The following is a 14669-nucleotide window of genomic DNA, read 5'->3' as shown; positions in this document are numbered from 1 at the left end:
ATTAAACAATACAAAAAAGAGATGATTATTTATAATATATTTATTTATAATTTCAGTGCACAAGAAATCCTGAGCATTAAACATCAAGTAATACCAAGTAAATTGGTTCTCAATAGAATGAACTTTATAAACTTAAAAATTAAGATGTCTTCTGAAGAAAATGATTCGTATGATGAAGGCTATTCCAGCGACGACAACTCCTCTAAAGTCTCCCTTCACCAAGTGACACGGGAAGTCTCTGGGAAAACAGTGACTGAATTAGTTAGTCCTCCGTTTTACTTTGCCGTTACTTGCGGCAGACAAGAACTCTTCGATGAGAAACAACTTCCTCCCAATCTTTCCGTTCAAGACTCCAAACTGAATTTCAAATCAAAAATTGATGGCGCAACTGCTCTTCATATTGCCGTCGAACTCGGCAAATCAAATTTAGTGAAACAATTTTTACTGGCGGGAATCACTCAGAACACAAGAGACAATGACGGAAACACCGCTTTAATACGTGGGGCAATCGCGGGAAGAACCAATTCCTGTGTCTACGTAGCTCGCAAAATTAAGAAGAGTGGCATCGACTTAAAGAACACTCGAGGCGATTCCGCTTTGTATATAGCCTGTCGGAAAAACAATGTGAAGTTAGTTGAAAAATTGGTGAGGTATGGCGGGGATGTCAATATCACTAATACTAAACAAGTGACTCCACTCATGGTGGCCTGTTTTTATATGAACTTAGAGATCATGCAATTCCTCATTAATGCCGGAGCCAAGATCGATAGGTGTTTGTTAATAATATATTTATAGTTATTTATAGTATAATATACTATATTACTCTAGAATAGTATAATATAGTATAATATAAGATAATGTAACTTAGACATAGATGACACAGAACATTCAAATTGTTTGCATTACATGGCTAAGTCAACCAACTTTGGCAATGTGACGAATTATGGTCCGTATTTTGACTATTTTAGAAAAAGCGCAATGCTGGCAGAGGCGGAAGATGTACATGGGAATCAACCATTACACTACGCGCTTCAATCCAAGTTTGAGCCGCTTGTCAATTTTCTGTTGAACATCACGTCGATGAAGGATGTGAGATTAGTGTATAACGAGGTGAAGTCACAGACGCACGACGAAATTCCGGAGGACACGTTCAAGACACCAAGGGAAAGACAGAAGGAAGACACTGGCTATTCAAGAGAGTCGTTCATGACGAGGGAAGACTCTAAGATTGACGAAGAACAAGACAATGAAAAGACGATGAGAGTCATATTAGACGAGTGGAGTAAGACTAAGAAAGTGCCCAAAGAGCTCTTTCGACAGATCTATAGAAAAGTCCCCAATGACTTAAGAAAGCCCTTTTGGGAGTTACAGTTAAAGGTCGAGGAAAGTATATCCGATGCTCCTGGATACTACAAGCGAATTTCTGAGTTAGAAGATCGAGGGAAAGATGATGGCCAAATTCATAAAGATGTCATTCGAGCGCATCAAAATAATGTACATTTCATGACGAAATATATGGACGGACAGATGACTTTATTTCGAGTGCTAAGGACATGGGCACTTGGAGATAAGGACATTGGATATGTCCAAGGGTTTTCTGATTTATGTGGGTATTTAGTGTTAGTGTTACAAAACGAGGAAGAGGTGTACTGGGCATTCAACATGATCATTAATGGGACAAAATACAACTTGAGGGAGATGTGTTTGCCGGGGTTTCCTGGTGTTCAGCGGTGTTCTTATGTTGCGATGAAAATGATTAAGAAGTATCACACAAGTATATTTAAACACTTACAGAACGTTGAGTACGACTTTGTGACATCAAAGACTTATATGTTGGAGTATTTCATGTTGTGGTTCTCGCGGTGTTTTCCGTTGGAAGTCGAATTAAAGATCCTCGACTTGATATTAATGGAAGGCTGGGAAATATTATTCACAGTCTTCAGCGCTATTCTACACTTTTCAAAACGTTTGTTGTTTCGCATAGAGTCAAACTGAATTGACTGAAAGCTGCAATTTTGGAGATGGACGAGTTCATTTACATTGATAAGGCACTTGTGACACCCGTCACTTTAATGGCAGAGAGGTATTCTGAAGAGACTTTTTTTGAGTTCATTCGAAAGGAAAGAATAACACCAAAGGAGATTAGTGCTTGGTACAAATCTGCCCCAAAACCCGAGTGAACTCCACGTTGTAATTTTTGTTATTTTAAATACTTGTTGATATTTTTGTGACACTTGATAATACAAAAATGGGTGGTGAACATTTTTGTGACACTTGATGATACAAACTTTGATACATAATGTGAATTAAACAAAGAGGTGGTGTTTGCTGTTTTTACAAAGCTTTTCTGCCTCGACAAGAGTGTTGCGCTCGCTCACAGAAAGTTGAGACTTTTTGCAAAATTGCATTTGAATAGGTTTGAGCTGGTTTTCCCAGAGTGTTAGCGTGTGTTTCTCGTTTTCAAAAACAACGTCGACGACATTTCCCTTTTGGAAATGAACCCCAAATGATTTGCAGACTGTCACTTTACCGATTGGAAGGACTTTTTCCTTTCTGATACGCCGATAGATAAATACACTTCGTGCGTAGTTCTCCGGCTTTTTCCCCAATTTGTCTACTTGTTGTGTGTTGACGTTGTTCTTCATTAGTTCATCAACGACAAAGGGGTCATCCAGTAAACACGCCAAATGTAACACCGTCCGGCCTTTCTCATCTTTTTCCTCAAAGATGGTCTTTCCCAATTTCAAAAAGTCCGACAAATTTGTGTAATTTCCCGACAAACAACAGAGTTGGAGAGGACTATACCCTTTCTTGTTCTTTGGGAGTGCATCAAAGTATCGGAGTAATAAGGTCATCACATAACTCTCTTGAGGATTTCCTAATACTGCATGGTGGAGTACCCCATTCCCTTGGAAGTCCACACTTTTAGGATCTATTTTATAGTTCATAATAAGACGAAAAGCTAGTGCGCCATTCCCACTACTCACCGCCGTGTGTAACACATTCTCCCCATTCGTATTAACAGCAGAAACTAACGTATTCCCCAAATTGAAGACTCGACTCTCCGCTGTTTTATATAAGAAGTCAAAGATCTCACTCCCACCCCCCGCAGCCGCATAATGAAACACCGTGTTATTCTTCCCGTCTTTTTTGGAGATCAATTCAAAGCGCTTTGTTAACACTTTTTTGACGATCCCAAGGTTCTTATAATACGTCGCTAATTGTAAACAATTTTCACCATCAGCACCAACATCATTTAATGGATCTCGGGTACTTAATTGCTCTATATAATCAAAGGCCCTTTCCTCCCCTAATACACACGAATAGAGAAAAGGACTCCACCGGTTGCCTATAGGTCGGGATAACGCTATTTTGTCCCAAACACAGATCAAAGGCACCATTTCCGGTATTTTGTATTTGATAGCGTAGTGGACCAAATGGTGATTCAACTTGTCACAGAAATTTTGCTTTGAAAATTCGATTTGCATGACTTTCAACTCCCTCTGGACGACACCGGAGAACCCATCGAACCGCCCCGACTCCGATATCTCATATAAAATGTTTTGTAAGCAGATCACACTCCTCTCGTCATATCCATACCACTTTAAGAGCTCGGCGACTATTTTGATGTTGCCACTTTTGATAGCGTAGTGAAAGAGTTGTTTGCCATTCTTGTCGGTGTATGCATTGTTCTTCAGAGATACAAAAAGAGTCTTACAACTCTCAACATCAGCGCGTTGTAATGCGAACATCAATGGTAGAACACCGTCACTGTTTCCTTTATTGGGATCAGCACCAAGGCGAAGTAATCCTTTGACGGCATTCGAATTCTTATTCTTCGCAGCTACTATGAGCGGCGTCTCATTCATGATGTTACTGTTGTCCTCTACAAAGCGTTGGAGTTTATATTTGATAGCCCACTCCTCGAGACCATTCGTCAGAGCCAAATAGTGTAAAATAGTATACCCGTAGGTATCTCGAGTCCCAAAAAATCGGGAAGTCCAGGACAATTTCATTTCTTTAATTAACACAGTGGCGCTGGTCATTTTGTTATAGAGAAGTGCAACAAAAAGGGCGACCATCCCATCTTCATTTTGGATGTTCGGTTGAGCTCCTCTTGAGAGCAATAATTCAATCAAAGAGTCAAGTCCCATTCGTGTTGCTACCATTAAAGCAGTGTTCCCATGGATATCTTGATAATTCACTTTATCAGGGTTTTCGTCTAAATAAAAGTCGATGAATTCGGGACGATGTGAAATTAAGAAAGCATGTGGAAGAGGGACGTTTGTATTTTCAAATTGAAAGAGTGGAGGGGAGAGAGGAACTTCTAAATCTTTATCCATATCAACACTACTTTTTCGAGTTTGGAGAGGCTCACAAGACTTGCGATGGAAATAGAAATTATAACACGTCGTTTGATCGCAATTATTTGGGAGATAGCAGTTTGTAGTAAGTAAATAATTAAACTAATAGTTTTCTTGTTTTAGTATGTAATTCATACCACCCCCTCAAGTATCGGGATTTTATCCATCTTTATATTTATAAAACAGAAAGTATACTTTCTACCATTAATTTGTTATATTACTAACTATACTATATGGTTTATTTGGGGGTTTATCCACTATTTTCAACTAAAAAATTGAATATTTGGTTATTTTTATTTTATAGTATATTATTAATAAATTTCATTATAGTTAAAATTAGCGAAACACAAATGTTTTTGTCGTTACATGAAAAAATAATGTATTAAGATAATTAGTTTTAATTATCAACTATTTATAATACAAAAACAAATATTTAGTTTTTAAAATAATAATGATATTATTATTTAATATAGTTTTCAATAACTATATAATATTATATTAGTTGAAACTGAACAAAAGGGTGAGTTGAAAGAAGATTTGTAACCAACCCCATAATAATAAGAACAAAATGTTAGTGGGTTACGGAACAATTTATCTATGAAGGTAAATGTCAGAGCCAACTAAATTCTAATAAGTTTATTACTCGCCGCCATTGATAACAATTAACGGTATCTATCATCTTATTGACATATATTAAAAAGATATTTTACTTTATATTGAATTGCGCTATCAAAACATTATGGGGTTTTTATATATCATATAAGGAATTTATTTTTGTGTTTTTTATTTTTTATTAAATAACAAATTCTATTTCGATGATTTGTTAAATTATAAATTATAATATTGAAATAAAATGAATTAAAAAAAATACCTATGGATGATGATAATTCATTTTGAACGTTTGATGAATTAATATCTTTGCTGTTCGAAAGGAAATCAAAATGAATTGTTGGAATATAATAAAAAAGGTATAAAACGTGTTTTGAAATTTATTGATTATTGATCAGTTATTAAAAAAAACTATTGATAGAAGTTTTTTGTATAAAGTTTTTGTGATGAAACATACCAGATATTTCTCCTTCATTTTTTTTTATCTAAAGAGTTGTGTATTTGTAATTGAAAAAGATATCATTATTTGTTAATTATTCAATTTTTATCTTTTTCATCTTCGTTGTTGTTGCTTAGGTTTCAAAAGACTCAATAAGGTTTTTGAAAAACAGTAATATAGCATCTATTCTATTTTTAAAATTATATTACAATATAATCTCCCAAATTTGTACATAAAAAATTATTTATCATAACAAGGATTTATTTTTTCCATTTTTACAAATATAAATATTGTATTTATTTGATAGCAAAAATATAATAAAATATGAATAAATGAAATGGGATCTATTTTAATTATAGAACAGATACTTAAAGTCAATTAAAATCAGTTATTTCAAATGATGGATCTCAGCTTCGCACGTGTCCAAATACCATTAAATCACGATCCCAAATTTAAAAGGATAACCACAAGTACACTTGGAGTAGTCTCCCCAATTCGTCTTGATCAGCCAATGGTTCAAACAGAGAGTATTTCCATTAAACCATTCGATGAAGGTATTCAACAGACCGACTCCGTTGTTTCAACAAGCTTTAACGCCAAATTTAAAGAAGAAGAGAAGAACGTGAAAAAGTTACAATCACTTTCAACTGTTATAGTAAGAAAGAGTTTTGCATTAAATGTTTACCCAGTTAAAGTATTAACAAGTGTTAAAGGATATTCTGCGAATGCTATTAAAGAGAGAAAAATGAAGGATGAGACTTGTTTCCAGCAAGCCATTTGTCTCATGTTATTCCATTTCTTTGGAGAATTTACCATTCTCAAACCAGTCAAACAATCTTCAGCTACAAATTCTTTGCCCAAATTGTATAGACTCCATTTCTTAGATGTTGAAATTAAAATAGAAGAATTCCTTTCTCTTATCTACAAAAACAAAAACACCAAGTTTGATGGGACTGAAACAAAGAAGACTATCCAAAGAAGTTCAAACAAGAATGCACTTTATGCCACTCACAATTATCTCCTCGACATTCTCAGAATTTGTGGGTTCTTTTTTGAATCCACTTATCCTAAGAAGTCTTGTAAATGCATGGAACAAGAAAGAGTCAAGAAAATATTTTATGGTAATCACCTCTTACTCACCAAAAGTGAAATGGATATTTTTGGAAAGGAAATAAACGACTTCTTCCTTGGAAGAGTACTCCAGACGGGTTCAGAGACATTCAGTAGGAATAACAGAATTCTGGAAACTTTCTTATCAACTAATGTCCCTTTATTATACCAAAAGCTTGTTCCTTTCTTGGATTCTTTCGTCTAAGGAATCAAACCTTGTTTTGTGATTATTATTTGGTTTAAACATTACTTTAGTTAATTTCGTTTCATTCCCGTCATTTAATAACGGGGTATTTTTTTATATTTTTTGTTTTTTGTATATTCTATTAAATAAATTATTTTTTAAAACTAATTAATAAAAAAATATACAGATACCTGAAAAACCAACCGGCACAGAAAAAACGACCGGCAAACTATAAAAATGATTTCTAAAAACTATTTATTAGTTTTTTTAATGCAAAATTTGAAAAAAGAGGACAAAAAACCAAAAACTATAATATACTATAAATTTTGGTTTGCCGGTCGGTTTTTCTGTGCCGGACTATTTTTCCGGTATCTGTATCAGTTTAGAAAAATTTAATAAAAGTATATAAAATAAAAAACCATTTTATTGAATATTTTAATTTATATAGTATTTATAATAATCATTTTTCAAATAATAAGATGTAACTTATCACAAAACCCCCTTTTTTTTACCATTTTTATAATAAAATAATACGGCATTTCATGAATAGATCAATTATTTTTGTTGTTTTTCCTGACTAAAAGGCAATGTTTGTAGCTAGTTTTTTTATATAGAAAAAAATAAAAAAAGAACGCCGATGCTACTCTTTTTTTATTTTAATTATAACAAAGACTACATTCGATACACAAAAAGACTAAATCGAGTTTTGTTATGAAAAAAATTTATTTTAATTGAAAACAAAAAATGTATTAATACTTTTATAATAAAACAAACTATTGTGTATGGTTTGTTTTTCCAAGTAAGATTTGAAAATGTTGTTGTTTGACCAGATGCTCTGGACACACAACAATTGGCGGATTTCGCAATGCCTCAACACTGCATGAAAAAATCATAAAAAGTCGTCCGACGCCAACACAGTTGCTTTGTATTTAAGCAACCCATTTGCACTCGAAAAACACATCACGCAAATGCCATTCCTCCCACTTGAAGTAGTTCCAAAGCTGCACTGGGTTGGTGTTATGGATTATGACCTCAGAGCCTTTGATATCATCATGACAACACCATTTGGCACATCATACAACTCATTCCTCTTGCAGACTGCAAAGGGTAACGTCCTCTTCGAGACTTGCAAGAGAACTTTGCTGCGGAGTGCCTTGAGCGAATAGAGCATGTCATTGGCAAAGAAGGGAAGATCGACTATATTGTCCTCAACCACACCGAACCAGATCACTCGGGGTCACTTGTCCACATTCTTGCAAAGTATCCCGAAGCCACTGTCATTGCAACACCAGCTGCTTTGAATAATGTGAAGTACATTGGACACATCAAGGAAGACACAAAGACGCTCTCTGCACCAAAGATAAAGACACTCGACTTGGGAGACATCCACCTTAAGTTCATCATCCAGCCATTCTTGCACTGGCCAGACACAATGATGACTGTCATCGAAGAGCTCAAAGTGTTGGTCACATGCGATGTCTTTGGTGGGCATTGTGCTGATGACCGTGTCTTCAACGACAAGATGATGGACAGAATTGCTGATATGGATGAGGCGTACAAGCATTACTTCGACTGCATCTTTGGTCCATTCAAGCCATACGTCTTGAAAGGAATCAACTTGATAGAGACACAGATGGGATTCCCAGTCGAGGAACTCAAGGCAGTCTGCTGCAGCCATGGCCCAGTTCTGAGAACAAACATCAAAGAGAACATCGAGAGATACAGACAATGGGCACAACCCCAAGTCCTCAAGAACAAAGTTGTGATTGCTTATGGCAGTGCTTATGGATACACAAAACACATGGCAGAAAAGATAGCAGAAGGCGTCAAGTCTGTTGGTGTCGAGGTCTCCATCCACGACATTGTCAGATCATCAGTCGATGCCGTCTTGAAGGACTTTGGCGACGCAAAGGGATTGCTGCTTGGCACTCCAACACTCGTTGCTGACGCAATTCCACCAATGATGATCATCGCATGCAACTTGAACCCAGTCATCCACTGTGACAGATACATCTCATGCTTTGGTTCACACGGATGGAGTGGTGAAGGTGTCAAGAATCTTGCAGTCAGAATCGACCAACTCAAATGCAAACAGCCAGTCAAGCCACTTTGCATCAGATTCCAACCAAACGGCGACGAACTCAAGACGTGCTTCCAGTGGGGTGTCGACTTTGCTACAGCTCTCAAAAATTAAAAAAGGTATCAGTGTTTTTTGTTTATTTTCTATGAAATTGTATTAAAAAATCCATTTGAACATTTCAAAGAAAAGAAGTAAGAAAATGGTTAAAAGTTCTCATGTGCTTGCTGTGCGTCGTGCATCATCCTGAATTGCCCACCAAGCATACATCCCATTGCCTGCGCCGCTGCTCTGTCTTGTGCTTCTTTGTCTCCCGCCTGTTCAGCTGCTGCGCCTTGAGCACAGATGTTCATCATTTGGTCTTGTGTTTGGGTCATATCTCTGAAGCATGGGTCTTGATTGGCGCCAGTTGCATTTCCGAATCCAGTGAACATTTGTGATATTATCAAGTCTCATTTCTTTATATACCAAGTCGTTCAACACTCGTGATGTTTCTCTTCTTTTAAAATGTGTTTTCTTTGCTCAATTTTAATTGAGCGAAACAAAGAAAACATTGAAATGTGAGGAATTCAAAACATTCGAAATTATGCATTTTAAATACAGTCAAACCTTTCAATTCTAACACCTTTTGATTCTGACATTTTTAATTATTTATTATTAATAAAAAATACTATTGTCAAAATTCAAAGGTCCAGTAATAAGTCGCAAAGATAAAACAAGGCAAAAACTAAATTATGGTAAAACCCATTTAAACGTATTCAGAAGCAGTTTTAAACACTTTTGATATAAAATTAAGAATTGTTATTTTCTCTTTTTCTGGCATTTCTGAATCCATAACTCTTTTCAATAACGAATCGGCATCTGTATACAATTCATCTTCAAATGTAGTTACATTTCCCAATGGTGTTGTCTCTTTCGAAAATTCCAATATTTCAAGTTCATTGTTTGTTATAAAAGGTGGTATCTTTTCATCCATTCTATCTACAAATTCTTCATCTGAACTTTTCTCGATTACAACACCACTTTTACTTAGCTTTTCAATCGAACTTTGTATTTCAATGTCGTTTTCGTTGTTTTCATCAATGTAACTTTCTCGAGGTTCTCCCAACAGTGTGGTTTTATACCAACATTTGGTTACTGTTTTGTTTTCTACACTCAACCAAGCTCTGTCAATAAAAGGCAAACACTCTACAAAAGGAAGCTTCTTAGCTTCTTAGCTTTTTTGATTTCTTTCTTTGAATCAGAAGTGACATTTTTAACATTGTGTTCAACGACATTGACCAAGTTGAGCAGAAATAGCTTCCGGTAAATTTTCTTGAAAGTGTATATGATACCCATGTCGAGAGGCTGATAAACCGAAGTTACGTTAGGCGGAAGAAAGATCACGAATATATAGTTAAGTTTCATAACTTTGATTTCAGTGTCGACTTTTATAAACAAATTGTGTGTTGAACAGTTGTCAATGATGAACATAATTTCGTGTGGATTTGGAGAGTTGGTTATTTCGGCATCCCAATCCAGTATGTATCTTTGAAAAATTACAGTGCTCATCCAAGCATTTTGTTGATCCAAATAAATGATGTGGTTTTTCTGTTCTATCTGCTTTGTCATTCCTCTTGGTTTTACTGACTTGCCAATTACCACTGGGTTTCTTCGGTTTTTACCAGTAACATCTGTAACAAGAAATACAGTAAACCGTATTTTATCACACTCGATTCCAATTTCCTTTCCTTCTTTGATGTTCAACGATGATGGTTCGAGAAAGTGTATGTTAAGACCAGTTTCATCTCCATTGAAGATTGATTCTTGGCCATAAGTATCAAGGAAGTGTTTTACAATAAATCGAATTATTTCGATATAATCACGACATATTGATAAGTCAACAACAGGAACTTCTCCATACTGCTTGTGTATACTGAGAGAGTGTCGTTTTTTGAAAGAATCTAACCACCCGTTTGATAAAGTAAGATTGATCAAATAACTGTCTTGACTCATATTAAGCTTTGTTCTGTTGGCCAAGTATATAATAACATCGTCATGTATCGGTGTGTTATTTTCCAATAGCATGTTTATGGCAAGCATCAGATTTTGTTCAAAAGATGGGTATTTAACTTTACTTAGCAATCTTTTGTCAACAAGTGGTTTGTCAATTGAAAGCCCGGTGATCCAACTCCGAGAAGGTTTTTCGGATAAGCTGTATGTACTGTATGCCCATTCTGCAACACGTTCATCAGTCAAAACTAGTTTCTTTTTAATAATATCAGCTTTTTCATCTACAGTTAAAGAAGTGAGTTTTCTTTTAACTGGTTTGTGATCTTTAATTCTTTTCATGTGTTTGTTTATCAAGTTTAAAGTTTTTAAAAATCTTTTTTGCGTTTTTTCTTGTTGTTCTGTTATCTTGAAATGTCAAAATCAAAAGGTTTTCAATTTCTAAAAATGTCAAAATTGAGAGGTTTGACTGTACTTTACAAACAGATATTGTTTTATTTAATTTCATTTATGATCTACATCTATCTACATATATATGTTTGTCTAACGCATATATTTATTTATTTATTTATTTATTTCAGTTGTACGTTATTCTTGCGCTTCTTAATAGTATTTTATTAATAAGCAATATACTATAAATATAATTGTTTTTACTAATCTTAATAATAAATTGTGTTGATTTTTCAATACGAACGATAGTTAATTTTTACTAACTATCGTTTTATTCAAGTTTAGTTCCTTAAGAAAAGATAAAATTTTAAATAAATTATCTTTTGTTTGATGAACTAATTATTGTTTTAAATAGTAATTGTATAAACAGACAGACAAACACGTTTTTGAAATTAAAAAAAGAGGTTAAATAATAAAATAGTTAAAAATTAGAAAAAAGTATTTGTTATTTAAATGAGATTTAAAATACTAATAAGAAATAAAAAGGTATTAGAAGTAATGGTATTATAATGAAAATTTTTATATACTTTAATGTGTTATACGTTTAACATATGTATCATATTTCGATAAGGTGTGATAAAAACATAAAAACATTAACAGTTGAAAATAATAGAGGTCTTGATAAATAATTAATAAAATATGTTAGACAGTATATCAAATCGATAATAAACAAAAACAATTGTAGAACAAACACAAAAATTTTAGAAAGACAACACCAAAGATATAAAGAAGTTGTTGAATGTTATTTCTGCGTGCAGACTAAGATACCGAGTCTATAATACAAATAAATTGTGTTTGGTTTAACGAACCAAACAATATATGATAAATGATTTTGTACAAAAAACACACATTATGTAAATTAGAATGAATGTTTAAAATAAGTTGATGTGTATATGTAATGTAAGTTACAAGCATTTTATAAAAAAAAATATTTAAAAATGGATTAACAACACGTATCGGCGATAGATTGTAACATGTACATCAAGACAATAACAACTTTATATCAAATTATAGTCAATTTTTAATATTGACCAGTAATAAAGTTGTGTAAATAAACACCAGAACAACAAAAAAGTGTTAAATGTTTAATTCATGTGTCATGTAAACAACTTTTTAAATACATATAATTTTTATTCATTATGATGAGTGTCTCTATATTATTATGTACTATTTAAAACATATTTTATCACCTTGTATTTAAAGTGAAAACTGTTATTATAATTATAATTTAAAAATAATAAAAGTTGATTCTTTTTTTAATAAAATGAAAAAAATCAAAAAGAGGAATGCGACGAAAAAGCATTTTTATTGATACAAATAACAAAGTTATGAATTAATATTTGGACTAAAATGATGTTGTTGACCCGATAATTATTATCGGGTTTTAAGTGCTTGTTATTAATTGTTTTTATATTATAAAGCAAAATATAAAAACTATAAATCGTTCAACTATTTGTAACATTTTTTAAGATAATAAACCTCCTTGTATTAAATAGTTTTATAAGTTAGTTTTTTCAATCTTTTGACGACCAAGTCAGATGATGTTTACTTTATTACTTATATAAACAAATTAACTAATAAATTTATTATTTGATATAATAAAAATGAGATAAAAAAAAGAAACCAATTCACACAAATGAACAACTAAAAAGTGCAGTTTAATTTTCATTTTTAATTATTTCTTTACCAAAAAAAATATTTTCTTCATTTTTTTTTTCATCAGTCTTTTTTAACACTTCCAGAGAATCAAAAGTACTTTTTCTGTTGATTGAATTAAGAAATAGAGATATTGCCTCATTAGCAATGGTTCCTTTATTGACTTTCAACTTCTTTTCTTTACCACAAAGAGTTATTAAATTATATTAATTCATTAAATTACTAACTAGTAATGGCTAAGAGAAAACAAAGACCTTGTTTCCCATAACTTCATTTTGAACTAATAAATGAAGGTTAGAGGAAAAAAAGACCAACTCGAAAAGAAGAAATGGGGTCAATTCTTTCGGCACCAATTACAGACCAAGCGTCGGGGCAAGTCGACGGCGAGTCACTGAAGTGTGGGTACACATCAATGCAGGGGTTTGTGATCCTTTACTGTTATTTATTTTTAAAGTGTTTTCCATTTGAAATACAACGTGACACAAAGGTGGCGAAGAACAATGGAGGACTCTCACATCGTGCAGCTTGACTTTCAAGTTGAAGGCGGCAAAAAAGCGTCATTTTTTGGGGTGTTTGATGGCCATGGAGGTGATCAAGTAGCTGATTACTGTGAGAAAGTGTATGTTGATGTGTTACTTAAGTCTCCTGCGTTTAAAGCGGGTGACTATAAAAAGGCGTTGATAGATACCAACATCGTCATTGATGACTTAATGAGAACAAAAGATGTTAACACTGTTTGTTTTCCTTGTTAAACTTTACAGATATTGAACACAAAAGTTGACATCAAGTTTATTAAAGGCCTTGGTTCTGGGGGATCAAACATCTATGAAGGGATGTTTGGGGAGTTAGTGGCCGATGGGATGGGATGCACCGCTGTAGTTGCGTTGATCATAGATAACAAGATATATTGTGGGAATGCTGGCGACAGTCGGTGTGTGTTATTCAAAGGGAACAAAGTGAAGGGGATGAGTGTCGATCACAAACCGACTCTTCAAAGTGAGATCGATCGTATAACACAAGCCGGTGGGACAATAGATGGGGGGCGTGTCAATGGAAATTTGAATTTGACGCGAACAATCGGTGATTTAATGTACAAAAGGCAGCCCGAGCTCGGGCCAGCTAAACAGATCATTTCATGTTATCCGGATGTGACTGAGGAGCCTCTTGATGGTACCGAACAATTACTTATACTTGCTTGTGATGGTATTTGGGATGTATTAACAAGTGAGCAATGTGTTGAAAAGGTTGTCGAGTACCTCAAGACGGGACTTCCATTGAAACAAGTCTGTGAGAAAATAGCGGACGACTGTCTGAGTAAGGAACCCTATAGTAAACCAGGGTTTGATAATATGACACTCATTGTAGTCAAGTTCAACGGATATGAAGTGGAAGTGAACCCGAAGAGTGTGGTCGTAGAACAAACCCCAGAGGGGAGCGTTGTGACATCTCAATAAATTAAGACTTTATGAATTTAATTTTTACTAGAATATGATAGTAAAAAGTTAATAGATTATAGAGGTAGTAATTTTTGGAGGACTTTTATTAGGAAGTGTGAGTTATAGTGTATCAAAGAAGACATCAACGATATAATATAATATAAAATATATAAGGTGTAAGATGTAAGTTTAAAAATATTTATAATAAATAAATAAAAATGAATTATTCTGTTCTAGTAGAAATCTCATACATCAACTTTTGGCGTTGTTGAGAAAAAATGGTGTTTGGATTTTTTGGTATGATTGGAGCACTCTTATCAACGGTTGCGACGTGTTTGAGGAAGTAATGTTGGAA

General features: G+C 33.9%; 5 protein-coding genes across 5 annotated transcripts; 4 read left to right on the top strand and 1 right to left on the bottom strand.

Annotated features, from left to right (window-relative positions):
• Positions 1–144: 144 nt before the first annotated feature.
• On the top strand, positions 145–2180 carry EIN_487650 (hypothetical protein; the record flags this gene model as incomplete). Its single annotated transcript, XM_004255986.1, has 3 exons — positions 145–772; positions 875–1966; positions 2008–2180. The coding sequence occupies 3 exons, from the start codon at positions 145–147 to the stop codon at positions 2178–2180; spliced, it is 1893 nt and encodes a 630-aa protein (XP_004256034.1).
• Positions 2181–2306: 126 nt separating this feature from the next.
• EIN_487640 (ankyrin repeat-containing protein, putative) lies at positions 2307–4343 on the bottom strand (the record flags this gene model as incomplete). The annotated part of the gene is made up of 1 exon (XM_004255985.1): positions 2307–4343. The coding sequence occupies one exon, from the start codon at positions 4341–4343 to the stop codon at positions 2307–2309; it is 2037 nt and encodes a 678-aa protein (XP_004256033.1).
• Positions 4344–5809: 1466 nt separating this feature from the next.
• On the top strand, positions 5810–6727 carry EIN_487630 (hypothetical protein; the record flags this gene model as incomplete). The annotated part of the gene is made up of 1 exon (XM_004255984.1): positions 5810–6727. The coding sequence occupies one exon, from the start codon at positions 5810–5812 to the stop codon at positions 6725–6727; it is 918 nt and encodes a 305-aa protein (XP_004256032.1).
• A 947-nt stretch (positions 6728–7674) lies between these two features.
• EIN_487620 (hypothetical protein) lies at positions 7675–8900 on the top strand (the record flags this gene model as incomplete). Its single annotated transcript, XM_004255983.1, has 2 exons — positions 7675–7813; positions 7873–8900. 2 exons carry the CDS (start codon positions 7675–7677, stop codon positions 8898–8900), a joined length of 1167 nt encoding a protein of 388 aa, XP_004256031.1.
• A 4306-nt stretch (positions 8901–13206) lies between these two features.
• Positions 13207–14332, top strand: EIN_487610 (protein phosphatase 2C, putative; the record flags this gene model as incomplete). Its single annotated transcript, XM_004255982.1, has 3 exons — positions 13207–13298; positions 13366–13612; positions 13667–14332. The coding sequence occupies 3 exons, from the start codon at positions 13207–13209 to the stop codon at positions 14330–14332; spliced, it is 1005 nt and encodes a 334-aa protein (XP_004256030.1).
• Between the last annotated feature and the right edge of the window lie 337 nt (positions 14333–14669).

The sequence above is a fragment of the Entamoeba invadens genome (assembly GCF_000330505.1).
Source record: "Entamoeba invadens IP1 unplaced genomic scaffold scaff_1105074726715, whole genome shotgun sequence".
Lineage (NCBI taxonomy): Eukaryota > Evosea > Mastigamoebida > Endamoebidae > Entamoeba > Entamoeba invadens.
This window is presented reverse-complemented; position numbering and strand designations above follow the sequence as displayed.